Here is a 17,655-nt window from a genome sequence, read left to right as displayed (position 1 = left end):
AAGTTGCACTCTCTCTCGGAGCCCGCCCTGTTGGAGTGGCACTCTTGCTGTGCTTTCTGGGAGAGGGTATTTAACATGCGGACGTCACATGGTTTGGGTTCCGATCCAGAATGATGTGCTGACTTCATGGTCCTGTTCCTCCTGACCAGGCCCCAGGAAGGCTATGGCCTGGCATGCGGATCCACCTGATTTTGATGTCTCGGGGCTGGCTAGCCTGAGGCAAGGAAACTAAAGGAGGATTCTGAGGTGTTTGGGTGCCGTCTCTGATTTGGGAGAGACCCAGTGACTTCACGCTATCCAGGGGAGGACTCTTCAGAAGAAGGCCACGTATGGGTTGGTTTCTTAGTAAGAGCCTGGAGGAGCTAGAGTACCCAAGAGAATCCGGTCTCGTGGATATCGCCAAGCTGGCTGAAAGATCCAGTTATCCCATGAGTGTTCTTCAAGTTTAGCTTCCCTACATGCTCTAAAACAACGTCTGTGGCAGAGACATATCTTGTATGTTCTACAACAACGTCTGTGGCAGAGACTTGTTCCTGAGTAAGCACCTTGTTGGCTGCTAGGCCTTGTGAGAGAAGGACTGTCTCACTTGAGTGAACATCCAGTTGCGAATGGCTATTCTCTGGATGCAGTCAAAGTAAGCAAGTTCTTCAACATTTTGACTTTGACACTAAGGCCGCGTACACACGGGCGGACTGTTCGCCCAACTTTGTCCGCTGAACAGTGTTTCAGCGGACAGTCCGCTCGTGTGTGGGTTTCAGCCGACAGTCTGACGAACAAAGTTTTTCGGAATTTCCGTAAGACTGTCCGCTGAAACTTGGTTTGAGCGGACAGTCCGCTCGTGTGTGGGCTTGTTCGTCAAACTAAGTTCCGCGCATGCTCAGAAAGGATTTACACGCCGAAGGTTGCATTGCAGTGTATAGGACTTCGAATTTCTCGTCCCGTCGTACGTGCTGTTCACGTCATCGCGCAAGTTTTCAGCGGACTGTTCGTTCGTCGTGTGTGGTCAAGTCCGTTCATGCTAATTTTGAACGGACTGTTTGTCAAACTGTTTGACGAACCTAGTTGGGCGGACAGTCCGCCCGTGTGTACGCGGCCTAAGAGTACCTGAACTTCCTTTCCAACCCTCTGATCCCAATTTAAGAGACTGTTTCATTGTCTATGTTTTGCAAATAAAATCCATTCAAGTGGATCTGTTGTCAGTCTCTCTCGAGTTACTGGGCCATTTGCCACGGGACACCCCTAGACGTGAAACGAGGAGAACAGAAGGTAACGGTGAGCCCAGATCTAACCAGCAGCTCCTCCTCTAATAAGGGGGACAGAGTATGAAAGGTCAATCCCTACTGGATTTCTTTGTTTCCCCCAGAGGATATTAAATTAGAGCTCCTTATATTTCAGCAAATAAACAAGTCTACGGTTTCGCCCTTGATGTATTGGGATTCTCAGAAAGATTATCTTAGAGGATTGCTTATATTACAAATTTCAAAAAAAAGAAGCAATTTAGAACATGGGGGGGAGGGGGACCCTTGCTGATAGTATGATGCAAGCTGAAGAGATAGATTATATATATATATATATATCTATCTATCATAATCTAACCCCAATAAAATTACTCAAACGCAATAGAGAATTAGTCAAGAAAAATACGCACAAATAGCTATAAACAAAGCCGAGAACAAAAGGTTCTTTTTTACAACAACCTTATTTTGAGGAGGGGGAGGGAACAGGACACGTGTGGCTTCTGTTGTAAAGGCACAGGGACCAACAGCCTTTCTAACAGAATTTCAAACATCTAAAAATGGGAAAACCGTAATATTTCAGAGATCTTGGAAGTGTTTCTGGGTTTTTACCAGGAGCTAAAAAAGTAGAACAAGAAATCAAGAGGGGAATATGAAAAAGTTCTTTGAGTCTATTGAGTTGCCAATATTACAGGATGATGAGAGGGAATTGCTGGACAAACCATTGACATTGGACAAACTAAGAGATGCAGCGACCAACTTGGCTAATAATAAATCACCTGGGTCGGATGGCCTACCAGGAGAGATATACAAAACGTATGGAGATGTGCTATTACCTGATCTCTTAATGGTATTAAAACATGCCTATGAGGTGGGGTTCTTGCACCCTTTGATGAATGCGGTTGTGATTTGTTTCTATTTTGAAACCGAGTAAGGACCAAACAAGACCTGATGCATATCGTCCAATATCATTGACAACAGATGTTAAAATCATGGCAAAGATAATGGCAAGTAGCCTCTCAAAGTATATTGGCAAGTTAATACATTCTGACCAGTCAGGATTTATCCCTAACAGATCAGTAGCTAATAATATTAGACGCTTATTTTTAAATTTACAATTGCCCATAGATAATACTGGAAAAGGGGCTATTATGTTTTTAGACACGTTTAAAGCATTTGATAGTATTGAGTGGGAATATTTGTGGACCTCTCTAAAACATTTTGGAATAGGGCCGAAATTTATAAAGTGGATACAATTGTTATATAGCTCTCCGAGTGCAAGAGTACAGATCAACGGATTAATCGCACTACCTTTTTTGTTTAAGAGAGGAACAAGACAGCGATGTCCCTTGTCTCCCCTTCTTTTTTCAATAGCTGTAGAACCTTTGGCGGAGGCTATCCGGGTATGCCCAGATATAGTGGGGTTCCAGAGAAGTACAGGTGAGGAAAAAATGGCACTCTTCGCAGATGACACCCTAGTCTTTCTAGGGGATATAAATAATTCTGTGTCTAGTGCTATCTCGCTTATTAATTACTTTGGTATATTCTCAGGATTCAAAATAAATTGGGATAAGTCTCTAATAATGTCTATTTGATCCAATGGATTTAACACAGATGGAGGATCCACACCAGAATCACCAGATGAAATATGTCCAGTTATTTAAGTATTTAGGAGTGATAATTACCCCAAATGTTAAGGATTACATAGATAAAAATCTGCTTCCTCTTCTAGCTAAATTTAGGCAACAAAGTAAAACCTGGAGTAAATTCCCATTGACGATGATAGGGAGAGAAAATCTGGTGAAGATGGTGTGGCTCCCTCAATTATTATTTTTATTATATAACTCTGCAGTTTGATTAACATCAAAATTATTTAGAACAATAGATGTGATTTTTAGAGGTCTTATATGGAAACATGGTAAACCAAGAATTAAACTAGAATCCCTAAAACAAGCAAAAGATAGAGGAGGAATAGCGGTCCTTAACCCGAGACTATATTTCCTTGCAGCTCAACTTCAACATTGGTGTGGCTGGAAGTAGCTAGATAATCTAGACCCCATACAAAATATAGTGGGGACTCGATTTAAAACAATTACCAAGTACAGCGAATTGTCTCCCATGGATTCTATGAGAAGAGAAAATGTCCAACTTTTCAGTTAATCCATAGACTGTGGGAATCAATACGCACATTGACACAGCAAGGGATATACAAGGTACATGCCAATATGGGGGAACTACTGCTTACCGGAGCTGAATAAAATATCAGAATTTCTGAAATGGAAAAGGGCTAGGTTAACTTCTTTTTTTTTTTTATATAGATCAGCTATTTGAAGGGGATATCCCATTACCCTTCAATATTCTGAAGGAACGGTTCCAATTATCAAATGGCAATTTCTATCAGTATCTCCAGATACGTCATGCTCTACAAAGTGAAGCCCTAACATTTCAATTACAACATAATCCATCAGAGATACTGAGAAGCCATCTCAATACGGTTTATTAAACAAGAATTAATAGGAGAGATCTACCATATGTTACTAAATACAGTGATGGCAGAAGGACAAGCTCAAAGTTGTATTCATTGGCAAAAAGATCTGACTGATCTTAATGACGATGAATGGACTCGTGCTATGGAAATTCTACCTATGGTATCTATATCACCTTGCCAGCAACTGTCACAGCTTTTTATTTTGCATAGAACCCATTATACCCCACAAAAAATTATATGCATGGGGAAACGCCTCACCCCTGTGTCCACGATGTTTGGTATCTAATGGCTCCCTTATCCCTAAGCTCCGTAGATATTGGGAGGAAGTGTTTCTTTATCGTACATCATAGGACACAGAGTCTCAAGTAATTACTTGGTGGGTTATAGGCCTACCTTCACGTGTTGACACTGCTATAACCAATACAGGAAGTTGACTCCCCTATATAACCCCTCCTCCTTCCAGGAGCATTCCGTTTTTTTGCCAGTGTCTAAGGTGTTGGTCACGAGTGAAGATGTGCTCTAAAGGAGCTCCAGGAGGGATCTATGCTGGATTTAAAGAAACCTCCACAATCAGATCTATCCTTACCACTGAGGCCATAGGATGGTACCTGGACCTCGATGTAAGAACGGGGTTTTGCCTGTAATGCTTCTCTTTGAGAGCTGGACCCTAGGAACCAGGACTCTTTTTGGTCTTGCTATATTTCCTAAAGTTGTCCTGTGGGGTGCTATACAAGGCCCAAAGGAGCGGAACCCCTTTTAAAAGGGCCCCAGTCTTTGAGCGTGTTTAAACGCAGCCCGCCGTGATGGGTGAACGTTGGATCTGTTTGTTAAATCAGCAGTATCCTGCAGCGAGGACAAGGTAAGGGAAGAAGCTTTGCTTTGTTCCTTTAATATATCTTCTATGCCTCATAAATGTCTTCTCTATAAGGAGTAACTTACACTACCTATGATATGTCTTAGTGCAGCTCTGTCTCAGAACATGTATGGTCCCAGTGGCAGAGGGGGTTCTTACTATAGATCTTGTGGGATTTGGTAAATACAGCAGTTACTAATACAGAGATGTGTATAAACTTCTATATGGGCGGTGGCTGGTTGACGCAGCTGCTTTAGCTGCATGGTTTAATTACAACCCAGCACTTCCACCTAGTAACATGGGGAAACGCCCTATGCTTCTGTGGTTTAAAAAAAAAAAAAAAAAAACTATAAATCTGACAGAACCCCTCCCTTCCTCTCTTCCCCTCCCCCCTTGTAGAGGTGTATAGCAAGTTCACCTTACTTTGTGTTGGCCATCCGTGTCCCTAGCAGGGCCTTAGAACGCAGAGGGGCATGTCCGCAAGGTCACATGGCGATGTGTATGGATGTAACGTCCACACACACACACTGCACTCGCCGCATAGCTGAGGGGAAGCGCTGAGGATGCCAATCGGGTTCCACCTGAGGCTTCATATCACACACTCATTTCAGAAAGACTTTTTAACTGAAGAGAGGCAGTCTATCACACTAAGACACGAGCGCTGGACACGTAAGGGTGTAAACAGGCATTTACAGACAGATTGTTACTTAGTAGCAAAAGAACTGTTATTTTGTGTGTACCTCTGCTTGTGCTTTGCACCATGTCTTCCAGACCTACCGTAAAGGTACCTAAGGTGTCACCCCCCAGGTGCCGGGAATCCCAGTTATGCTTCCATACTGTCTTCCTCTTCAGAGAGATCAGACATGGCAAGCCAGGGTGAGTTATTGGAAGCTAGCGGTGGTGCAACTGCTTCACACACTTCAGCCCCTGTAGAGGTGACTGAAGATGCATTTTCCTCTGCCTTGCAAGGCTTAGAAGGAAGATTGGTGGCTTTAATCACATCCTCCATCCAGTGTATAGGAAGCGTCCTAGATCCCCCCTCCCCCACCTTAGACTCTTTACAGTCAGTGGAGGGTCCAAGAGAATTATGGGGACAGGATGGGGTATTGCCCTCAGATAATCAGAAAGACATGCGATTATTTCTCTGCGGAGGAAACAATACTTGAAGTTCCCAAGGATCCCTACTTCACAATCTGAAGTTCAGAGGCTTGCAAAGATGGTTCGCGCTACTTGCATGCTACCTCTTACAGAGTTGGCTGAAGGGCCGGTCTCTTCCTTGGGTTCTTTGAAGCCTTTACAGCCTTTGCATGCGTTTCCCGTCCACGCATTACTAAAAAAGCTTATTTATACCGAATGGGATCATCCGGATAAGCATTTTTTCCCTTCCAAAGAGACTCGCAAAGCTCTATCCTATGGAAGAAAGATTCACTAAAAGATGGAAAGTTCCAGCAGTTGACGCTGCGAATTTCCATGTGAAATATTTTTTTTTTTTTTTAACTTACCCAGTGAACAATGCGCTTATGCTTAAAGAGCCAACAGATAAGAAGTTGGAAGGTCTGTTAAAATCCTTTCTTAGCAGGTACTGTTGCTCAGCCTGCATTCGCAGCTATAGGCATCTGTCAGTTCTTAACCACTTGCTTACTGGGCACTTAAACGCCCTTCCTGACCAGACTAATTTTCAGCTTTTGGTTCTCTCACACTTTGAATGACAATTACTCAGTCATGCAACACTGTACCCAAATGAATTTTGTGTCCTTTTTTCCCCACAAATAGAGCTTTCTTTTGGTGGTATTTGATCACCTCTGGGGTTTTTATTTTTTGCGCTATAAATGAAAAAAGACCGAAAATTTTGAAAAAAAACGCATATTTCTTTGTTTCTGTGATAAAATTTTGCAAATTATAATTTTTTTTTCATAAATTTTGGCCACAATTTATACTGCTACATATCTTTGGTAAAAATAACCCAAATTAGTGGATATTATTTGGTCTTTGTGAAAGTTAGAGAGTCTACAAGCTGTGGTGCGAATCGCACAAAATTGATCACACCTGATGTACTGGTGGCCTCTCATTTCTTGCGACCCGAACAAGTCAGGAAAGTACAAATACCCCCCAAATGACCCCTTTTTTGAAAGTAGACATTCCAAGGTATTTAGTAAGAGGCATGGTGAGGTTTTTGATGTTGTCATCTTTTTCCCACAATTCTTTGCAAAATGACGATTTTTTTTTTTTTCTCACAAAATTTTCAATGTAATAGGTTATTTCTCTCACATGGCATGTGTATACCACAAATGACACCCCAAAATACGTTCTGCTACTCCTGAGTATTACGATACCAAATGTGTGAGACTTTTACACAGCCTGGCCACATACAGAGGCCCAATATTGAAATAGCACCATCAGGCTAGGAGCATAAATTACACATTTCATTTCTCAACCACCTATTACATTTTTGAAGGCCCTGGAGCACCAGAACAATGGAAATGCCCACAAAGTGACCCAATTTTGGAAAGCTAACACCCCAACGTATAATTTATGAGGCATATAATGAGTCGTTTGAATGGTTCATTTTTTTTCCAGAAGTTTTGGGAAAATGTGGAAAAAAAAATGAAAACGCATTTTTTTTACGCAAAGTTGTCCATTTATAAGATATTTCCAACACATAGCATGTACATAGCAAAAATGACACCCCAAAATACGTTCTACTACTCCTCCTGAGTATAACGATACCAAATGTGTGAGACTTTTACACAGCCTGACCACATACAGAGGCCCAATATTGAAATGGCACCATCAGGCGTTCTAGGAGCATAAATACACATCTTATTTCTCAACCACCTATTAGTTTTGAAGGCCCTGGAGCACCAGGACAATGAAAATGCCCACAAAGTGACCCCACGTGGCACTGGAGGCAGATGGCACTGGAGGCAGATGGCACTGGAGGCAGATGGGGCTGGCAGATGGGGCTGGCACTGGTAGATGGTGCTGGCTAATTGCTCTGGCTAATGCTGCTGGCAGATGGCACTGCGGCTGGCAGGTGGCGCTGGCAGGTAGCGCTGGCAGGTGGCACTGGGACTGGCAGGTGGCACGTGGCACTGGCACGCGGCACTGGGGCTGGCGGCACTGGGGCTGACGGATGGCGCTGGCAGGTGGCACTAGCAAGTGGCACTGGCGGCACTGGCACTGGCGGCACTGGTGGTGGCAGGTGGCACTGGGGCTGACGGATGGCACTGGCAGGTGGCACTGGCAGGTGGCACTGGCGGCATGGATGGCACTGGCAGGTGGCACTGGTGCTGGCAGGTGGCACTGGCAGGTGGCACTGGGGCTGACGGCACTGGCGGCACTGGGGATGACGGGCGGCACTGGGGCTGACGGGCGGCACTGGAGCTGACGGGTGGCGCTGGAAGGTGGCACTGGCGACACTGGGGCTGACGGCAGGCGCTGGCAGGTGGCACTGGCGGCACTGGCACTACTGGCAGATGGCACTGGGGCTGACGGCAGGCGCTGGCAGGTGGCACTGGCGGCACTGGCACTACTGGCAGATGGCACTGGGGCTGACAGATGGCACTGGGGCTGACAGATGGCACTGGGGCTGACAGATGGCACTGGGGCTGGCACTGGGGCTGACACATAGATCGCTCTCCCTCCTCACACGCTGTCTCTGTGTGAGGAGTGAGAGACACGGCAATGGGAGATGATCTCATATGTTTACATATGAGATCATCTCCCATTGGCAGCTGCGATCGCGCTGTGAACGGCCGCTTTGATTGGCCGTTCACGGCGATCTGTATTTGCCTGTCTCCGGGAGACACGGCAAATACAATACTTCCGTGATCCGCGCCCCTGGCGGCGCGCATTGCGGAAGTAAACACCAGGCCATCCAGGGACGGCCAGGTGAAGGAAGCCGCCTGCTCTAAGGCCGTCATTCGACTATAGGGCGGGTGGGAGGAGGTTAAAGGACCAGTTCACAGATGCTCTCAGATGAGCTCCCTGCACAACAAGCACAGGAACTGGCCGAGCTACCTAAAGCATTATGCTTTGCTGTAAACGCTATGAAGGATTCTATTCACCAGGCATCACGCCTTGCGCTTTGTCCTTGTACATATGCAAAGGACCCTTTGGTTAAAGGGTTGGTCAGCTGAGACGCCTTGTAAGAACCTTCTAACTAGTTTCCCCTTTAAGGGAGAATGATTATTTGACAATAGTTTGGATAAATGCATTCAAACAATTTCCAGCGGAAATAGTACTCTTTTTTTTGCAGGTCAAAATAAAATATAAGCATCTTTCATTTAAACTGTTCGGCCTCTGTCATCAGACTAGGCATAAAGGAAGACCTGGGGCTACAAGTCTGCAAAGCAGAATACAACACCTTATGAAGAGGCATCTCTCCTCACCAAGGTGTGGGGAAGACTTCTGATGTACTCGGAAGTCTGGCAAAGGGAGATTCAGGACAAATGGACTGTCTCCACAGTGTCTCTAGGATACAAGCTAGAGCTTTGAGAGTTTCCACCATCTCGTTTTCTGAGATCAAATGTTCCCAAGGATCCAGGGAAAAGGCAATCCCTGTTGCAAGCATTAGACCGATTATTCGCTCAAGGGGTGATCAGACAGATTCCCAAACAAGAGCAAGGTTTGAGGTTTTACTCAAACCTAATTACAGTGCCAAAGCCAAATGGGGATATCAGACCAAGTCTAGATCTACGTAATCTAAATCGGTTCCTGAAAATCTGCTCCATTTGCATGGAGTCAATCAAGTCACTCGTTTCCATCCTGCAAGGAGAAAAACTTCTGGCGTCCATCGACATCAGAGATGCATAGCTGCTTGTCCATATATTTCCTCCTCGCCAGAGATTTCTGCGGTTCTAATTAGAACAGAAGCATTTTCAGTTAATAGCCTTGCCCTTCGGGCTTGCTACAGCATCTCGGGTATTCATTAAGGTATTCGCCTCACCTCTAGTCAGGTTAAGGGCACAGGGCATAACTGTCTTGGCTTACTTAGACAATCTATTGTTAATAGACCAGTCAGTGGCTTGCTTTGAAGCAAGGTGTAGCCATCACAAGCAGTTACCTGGAAGGTTTGGGTTGGATTCTCAACCTAAAGAAATCATCCTTAAAGCAGTATCTGGGCCTGATCATAGACACAGCCCAGAAAAGGGGTGTTCTTGCCTCCCGCAAGGATCAGCTCCATACAGGAGCTGGTGAGGATGATCAGGTCGAAGAGAAATCCTTCAATTCGCCTTTGCATGAGGTTGTTGGGGAAGATGGTAGCTTCATTCGAAGCAGTTCCCTGTGCTCTATTCCATTTGAAACTGAAAGCAGTATTCTGTCTGCTTGGAACAAAACGATTCAAGCTATGGACTTGCCAATGTGGCTGTCCCCATGAGTGTCCCAAAGCCTCAGTTGGTGGTTACTATCTTGGAACCTGCTGAAGGGAAAGTCCTTCAGATCAATTATCTGGAAGGTAGTAACGACAGATGCTAGCCTTTCAGGCTGGGGAGTAGGAGCCTTGCCCATTGACATCCTAGAGATTCCGGCAGTGTATCTGGCTCTAGAAACCTGGACCTCCAGGTTAAAGAATTGTCCTGCCAGGATCCAGTCCGACAATGCCACGGCTGTGGCATATATCAATCACAAGGGGTCACCAAGAGTCTCTCAGCTCAGAGAGAGGTGAACCAGATTCTAACTTGGATAGAAGAGAATGTCCCATGCCTATCGGCAGTTTCCATTCTGGGAGTAGAGAATTGGCAGTTTATCTAAGTCGCTGGCAGTTATTCCCAAGAGAATGGTCTCTTCACCCCAAGGTGTTTCAGGTTGTTTGCCAAAGATGGGGGACTCCGGACGTAGACCCTCTAGCGTCCAGATTCAACACTAAGCTAGTCAACTTTGCATCCAGGACAGGGGACCCACTCGCATATGGAACAGATGCGTTGGCGACCCCGTGGGATCAGTTTTTACTGATTCATTTCGATTTGATTCAGTTGCTACCTCAAGTTTTGCAGGATCAAGCTGGAAAGAAAATCGGTAATACTGGTAGCACCAGCATGGCCCTGAAGGTCATGGTACGCAGAGATCCTTAGGATGGCAGTGGAGGGTCCAGGGCTCTTCCCACTAAGGCCAGACCTGCTATCTCAGGGGCCGATATTCCATCCTACTTTACGAACGCTAAATTTAACGCCTTGGCTATTGAGACCCACATTCTGAATAAACGTGGGCTTTCCAGGTCAGTTATCTCTACTTTGATTAATGCTAGGAAGCCAGCTTCTAGAGCTATATATTATAGAGCCTGGAAAGCTTATGTTTCCTGGTATGAGTCCAAGGGTTGGTACCCTCGGAGATATATCATAGGCAGAATTCTTACCTTTCTACAATTAAGCGTAGAGATGAAGTTGGCCCTGAGTACTATTAAGGGCCAAGTCTCAGCCTTATCAAATTTTTTATTTCAAAGACTGCTTGCTATGCATTCTTTAGTCCAGGGTTTCATGCAAGGAGTGCTGCGGATTAATCCGCCAGTTAAATCACTCTTAAGCCCTTGGGACTTAAATTTCGTTTTGTCAGTGTTACAAAAACAGCCATTCGAACCGTTGCAGCATGTTCCCTTAGTCCTTCTGACTAGGAAGCTGATATTTTCATTTGCTATATCCTCAGCAAGGAGGATTTCAGAATTGGCTGCTCTTTCTTGTAAGGAGTCATATTTGATTATTCATGAGGACAGAGTGGTGTTGCGCCCTCGTCCAGGTTTTTTTTGCCAAAAGTGGTTTCAGGCTTTCATCTGAATGAAGATATTGTCCTGCCAGGGTTTTTTCCCCAAGACCTTGTTCCAGGGAAGAAAGGTCACTACATTGTCTTGATGTAGTGAGAGCAGTGAAACTGTATTTAAGAAAACTGCTCCGATTCGTAAGACTGTCTGTCTTATTTCTTCTGCCAGAGGGTCCTGAGAAGGGACAGGCAGCATCAAAATCCACTGTCGCTAAGTGCATTTGGCAAGTTTATAATTCAAATTTATGATTTAAAGGGAAAGATTCCCCCTTTGTAAGTTAAGGCGCACTCTACCAGAGTGGTTGATGCTTCTTGGGCAGTGCGTCACCAGGCCTCCTGGTCTCAAATCTGCAAGGCCGCGACTTGGCCTTCAGTACATACATTTGCAAAATGTTATCAAGTGCATGTAAGATGGAATGAGGATATCGCCTTTGGGCGCAGTGTGCTGCAGGCAGCAGTATAAGTCCTCAGGTCTATGGGCTACCCTACGGGGTGTCTCTCCCTCCCCTCAAGTAGTATTGCTATGGGACATCCCAGCAAGTAATTACTTGAGACTCTGTGTCCTATGATGTACGATAAAGAAAATAGGATTTTTAAAATGGCTTACCTGTAAAATCCTTTTCTTGGAGTACATCATAGGACACAGAGCTCCCGCCCCTCTGTTTTATGGGGTAAGAGTATATTACTTATATTGCTTGGCTACAAAAACTGAGTGCTCCTGAAAGGAGGAGGGGGTTATATAGGGGAGTCAACTTTCTGTATTGGTTATACCACTGTCAACACCTGAAGGTAGGCCTATAACCCACCAAGTAATTACTTTACTCTGTGTCCTATGATGTACTCCAAGAAAATGATTTTACAGGTAAGCCGTTTTAAAAATCCTATTTTTTTTTACCTTAAATACAATATCACAAAATTAATAAATACCCCCAAATTATCACTACTTCCAGATGGAATTCTACCAATAGAGATGTATGTAATGTGGACTAGATCTCTCTACGTAGCCCGTAAACTCATCTTACAAAAGTGGGTTACTACTCTCCCTCCAACCCATAAACAATGGGGTAATAAAATAAACGATATCTTAAGAAAAGAGATTAGCGTATAAATATTGAGGAACGCCCCAAAAATGTATAAAAATTTGGTGCTATTGATTTTACTCAAGTAATTTACTGTATGATGGTTTGTGGGAGGTGGAGGGGGGGGGGGGGGGGTGTAGATGGGAATGAGGAGGAAGAGATGAAACTATAGTGGACTAAGGTGCTGAGTAGACAGACGTACGGGAAAATAAAGGTGTGAGTTTATTTTTGTCTTGTTTAGAGCATTGTTTGTTTGAGTTAGGTTTATGGTGATATTACTGTCTCTGATGTCTGTTATTTATATATATATATATATATATATATAAAGAAAAGATGACGGTAATTCCTAAACTTGTGTGTGTGTATATGTGTGTGTATATATATATATATATATATATATATATATATATATATATATATATATATATATATATATATATATATATATATATATATATATATATATATATATATATATATATATATATATAGCATTTTGTTGTTTAACAAGAAACCTCCTCCCCCCCCCCCGTCTCTGTGTGGTGGTTGTCTGCTGATCTTTTAGCAGTGTGGCGGCCAGCAGAGAGATGACATTAACTCTCACTGCTCGCCTCATATCGCCGCTGTTCTACCCCTACAGCAGGGCAGCAAAGGCTGCTCTTGACAGGGCTGCAGGCAAGTAGACAGTTACAACCTCTCTCACCACCTGCCTGCCCGCAAGTGGAAGTTTACCCACATGGACACCACTGGGGAGAAGCTGCCAGAAGTAGTGTAAGTAGTAGTGGCATGTGACGGTGGCAAGTGACATGCTGCATCTGGGTGGGAGGTGATATTGGTAAGTGAAGTGTTGCTTCTGGGTGGCAGGTGATGGTGACAAGCTGCATCTGGGTGGCAGGTGACGGTGATGTACAGAATATTGGCACCTGTTGTCAGTTATCGGCCCTGGAAAAAAAAAACCTAGTATGTATATTAGCTGCTAGGCAATGGTGTGTGTGTGTGTGTGTGTGTGTGTGTGTGTGTGTGTGTAATATATAAATATTTGTACTGAGTTTTGAATTAAAAGGTTTTTATTTCTTTTTTTATTTTTTCAGTGAGATTCTTTGGAGAGGCAATAAGAGTGGTAAGTATATTAGTGATCCCTGTAAATGATGCTTTGATTTACTGAGTTTCTTGAGCACAGCAGTCTTACTGTAGATGTACATCTTTGAGGTTGTAGACACAGGAAGTTTCCTGCTATTTTTTTTTTGGGGGGGGGGGGGGGGCGGCGCATTTTCAAGAAAAATTTGGATTTTTCAGGATACCGCTCAGGCACAGTTAACACTTCTAGATGTCCCCTATAAGAGAGCCAATTTGACACTCTTGAAGTTCAGGTCTAGTTCAAAAATCTATATTCACAAGTAAAAAAAAGCAGTGTTAATAATGAAAGAATCTGCCTACAGTATATATATATATATATATACCAAACCTTTCTTTGGTATTATGCAGTGATATGTGTGATTCTTTAGAGGAGGGGTGTCAAACTCAATTTCCTCATGGGCAGCATCAACATTATGGGGGTGCTGCAGCTGCACAGAGATGTTCTGTCCTCCTCACTGCCGCTGACTGCTGAGACATGGTGTGGGGCAGAGACAAAGGGGAGTGCCGCAACTGCAAGAGCAATGTTAGGGCCACTTGAAAAGGGCTGCCAGGCCAGTTTCAGTCGGTGGGCCTTGTGCTTGAGTCTCGGCTCACACTGCACTGATGCGGGAACTATGCATATCCATTGTGGGTTCCCGCATCACATGTCTCCTGGCGGCGGTTCACGCTGCACTATACGAACTGCTGGGAGTGTCAATTAAAAGCTAGTGATGCCACCAAATCTGTTCACATATTGCAGTGCAATCTGCAAATTCGGACAGAATCTGATCGCATGGGTATAAACATCCATGCAATCCAATCCTACTGCAGATAAAAAAAGGGGTCCTATGCGAGTTTGGTCTGAATGTGATGAAAATTCAGACATACTATCTGGCTGAATTTGCATCGCACGGGCATTGCATGTGATTTGCAGTGAGGTGCGAATCAAATGCGATCTTGCACCACACAGCAGTGTTAACCGGCTCTGACACATGTTCTTTAGAAGAATTACTTTCTCTTATATTCACAGACTGACACAGCTCCTCTGTAACTAAATGGGTTGTATAGCCTGCCATTAGGAGAAACTGGGCAAAATTGTTACAAAATACACAGAACTTTAATCCCGCCCCAGGGGGCGGGCCCCGTGCTATCAACCCTTCCCACTGCTTCTAGAAGCTTCAGTTTTTATTTTGCTTAGCAAGGAGAATGACCTAGGAAACCCTGCGGGCCTCTCGGTCCATACTTTTGCTGCAGGTCTGCTGCTTTTTGCGCAAGATAGAAGATCTCAGGATCTTTCATCAACTGCCGGCTGGGTGACAGGCTGGTTAATATCCTTGTAGTCTCGCCAGTCCGGCCATTGAACGTGAGCAGGCCGTAGCTAAGGCTCGGCAGGCCACGACATGCCTCAGCTCCAGAGGCGGTCGTGAGCTTCAATGCACCGGGGTATACATATGACCAGGCTACTGATGTCTGGATCACAGTATACCGAGGCCAGCAGCCACCCTGTAACTGCGCAGGAGTGGGTCTGTGATGGAATGTCTCCCAGCTCTTCAGGACTGGTAAGTACGGCTCTCCCTGCTTCGGTGGGGTGAGCAGCTGGGCATTCCCTGGGGGGTCGATTCGGAGGCCACCTCGCCTCCCTATCTTCTCTCCCAAGTCCCTATCTCCCCCCCTTCCCCCCTCTGAGGGGGGTGGCTGCATGTGCTGCGGGCGGTGTGTGTGTCGCCGTTTCTCACCTGTGTGGGTCTGTGCGGCTGGCGTTGGTCCTGGTCCAGGTCTGGGGGTTCCAAAACATGTTTATGGAAGTTGTTCTGACTGTTAGCAGGCAGCACATTTTTTTTTTTTTGCTCTGTCACCGCATGGCGCTGTTCCGGCGGCCATCTTGGATTTGGGAAAGCTATAGATTCCCCTGGTAAGCTTCAGCAGCCATTTTCCTTAGGATTCCTATTGATTACATTGGCGGCCATTTTCTTAAAGCCTGAGTGCTTTTTTCACCGCTGGCCTCTTGTGGCAGCATTACATGTGCTTTCTCTAGCTGCTTCCTATATCCATTGTGTGTGTGCAGAACGCTGGATGGCTGTTGCTGAACACTGAAGCTGCTCTGCAGATCGTTGCACCACTGGTGGGAGCTTCTGCTGCTGGCAGTTTTCTCCTCTGCAACTGGAAACCTCCTAGGGACTACAGCCACTGCTGTGGCTATCACAGAATGCCCCAGGGTGATGAGTCTAGCGCTAAGTAACCCCCACCCCCCCACGTGGCGGCAGAAGGGGGGTGGGACCTTCACTGTCCTAAGTCCCCTTGCAGGTGGCAGACAGGCCAGGGTCAGCATGGCTTCAGAAACTGGTTTTTCTTCCCCCGAAATCCAGGCTATAGCAACCGGGTCACCTGCAGTTAGCACGGTGCGCATGGACACCCTGACGGTGGTCCTTGACTCCTATGTTGCCAAGATAGAGGCGGCACGTGGCAGGAAAGGTGCACGCAAGAGGGCCCCCCCCTGTCCTCTGGGGAGAGCTCTGATGCAGACTCAGGCCCTGCTGCAGCTGGAGACCCCTGGTCAGACGTGGCTGACCAGGACCGTTCGTACAGTGAGGATGATTCCCCGTCTGGGTCCGGGCGCGACAAGGCGCTTGTTGGAGCACTTATCACAGCTGTGCGTGATACCCTGAAGATGCAGGAGCCAGCAGATTCCTCTGCTGATGTACCGGTCCCTTTTGAGTCCCGCAAGCCAGCATGTTCACCTAAGGTGTTCCCGCATTTGACTTATTTTGACAAATTCAACTACAGGGAATGGGGTCGCCTACAACGGACCTTTTTGGTCCCCAAAAATTTGGCGGTGTGTTACCCCTTTGAGCAAAGCCTTCTCAAAAAGTGGTAGACTCCTCTGGTCGTGGACTCCCCAGTATCTAGGTTAAATAAAGTAACCACGATCCCGGTTGAGGGGACTCCTGCATTCAAGGATCCCACAGACAGGAAGGCCGAAGCAGTGGCTCATTCCTTGTTTACGGTTCTGGGGTCAGCCGTGCGACCTGTACTGGCATCCGCACTGATGTTGCAGACTTTGAGTGGGCAAAACTTTTGCACCGCGAATTGGGAGAGCAGAATACCTCCCCTGTCTGCGTGGAACTAGTAGACCAACTAGTGCATGGCCTTAAGTACATTTGTAATGCGGTCCTGGATACTCTCCCTCTGCTATTAAGGGCCTCCGTGTCAGCCGTGCTGCTGAGGCGCCTCATTTAGCTGAAATGCTGGTCTGCTGACCAGGCATCCAAGAAAGCCCTGATGGATCTCCCCTTCCTTGCTATGCTCTCAAAAGACCTTTTTTATTTTTTTAAATCTACTTTTGTCATCAGAGTTGGCATTATAAATGGTTTTTATCTTCATGACTCTGGTTATCGGCTGGTAGTAGAGATCTATACTGCCTGATGTCCAACCCAGATGGTCTGTCCTCCTGTGGATGTTGCAGACGACTAAACTGTGCATGTGCTTGCTGTGCAGTGTGGCTTGTAAAGAAGAAAAGGATGGCTCCAGCAACTGGTATAAAAATTACTAGCGAAGGGCCCATCAGTATGTTGGGTGCACTTTGTGTAGGGGGCAGAGAACATTTACCAGATCAATAAAAGTAAGTCCAAAAAAGTTCTGACATCTAGTATTTACTCCTAAAGTAATTGAGTGCAAAACCACTTTGTAAATAAGTTATGTATGAGCAGGCGCACTGCCTAGACCTAATTTTGTTCAGATCGGCTGTAGGTCTTTGCTAATGTGAGTATTGTATAGCAAAACATGCCAATTGCAAAGAGTTGGGAAAGCAAGCCTTTACTCAAGATACCAATGTTCACAAGCCTCCAAAGGTCTGGTATGACTACTTTAACTCTGGCTACTGAAACTCTGGTTTTGCTTCAGATGAAACCTTACAACGTGGCAGGAAGAAATTTTAAGTTACATAAGAGAATCCGGGTCTTTACTTACCAGTGTTTTTCTGCTTTCAGTGCTTGGACACAAAGGACATAGACTTGGCTTATCAATTGGATGCCGTGAAAAACACTGGAGACAACTGGAAAATTGGAGATCGCACCAATAATAATTATTACTAGTGAGTTTCATGTTACCCTCAAATATGCACTTTTCTAGCAT

The 17,655-nt window shown here is 45.3% G+C and overlaps 1 protein-coding gene across 1 annotated transcript in view; it reads left to right on the top strand.

The window, feature by feature from the left end:
• Positions 1–17,655, top strand: part of PTCD3 (pentatricopeptide repeat domain 3) — a 141,918-nt gene that overhangs the window by 88,368 nt on the left and 35,895 nt on the right. The window contains exons 16-17 of the mRNA XM_077477980.1: positions 13,500–13,528; positions 17,511–17,614. Of these exons, the coding sequence (XP_077334106.1) occupies positions 13,500–13,528; positions 17,511–17,614 (133 nt within the window). The remainder of the gene's footprint in view (positions 1–13,499; positions 13,529–17,510; positions 17,615–17,655) is intronic.

Source organism: Lithobates pipiens, unplaced genomic scaffold, assembly GCF_037356315.1.
Source record: "Lithobates pipiens isolate NorthernLeopardFrog02 unplaced genomic scaffold, aLitPip1_a1.2 Scaffold_13, whole genome shotgun sequence".
NCBI classification, from domain to species: domain Eukaryota; kingdom Metazoa; phylum Chordata; class Amphibia; order Anura; family Ranidae; genus Lithobates; species Lithobates pipiens.
This window is presented reverse-complemented; position numbering and strand designations above follow the sequence as displayed.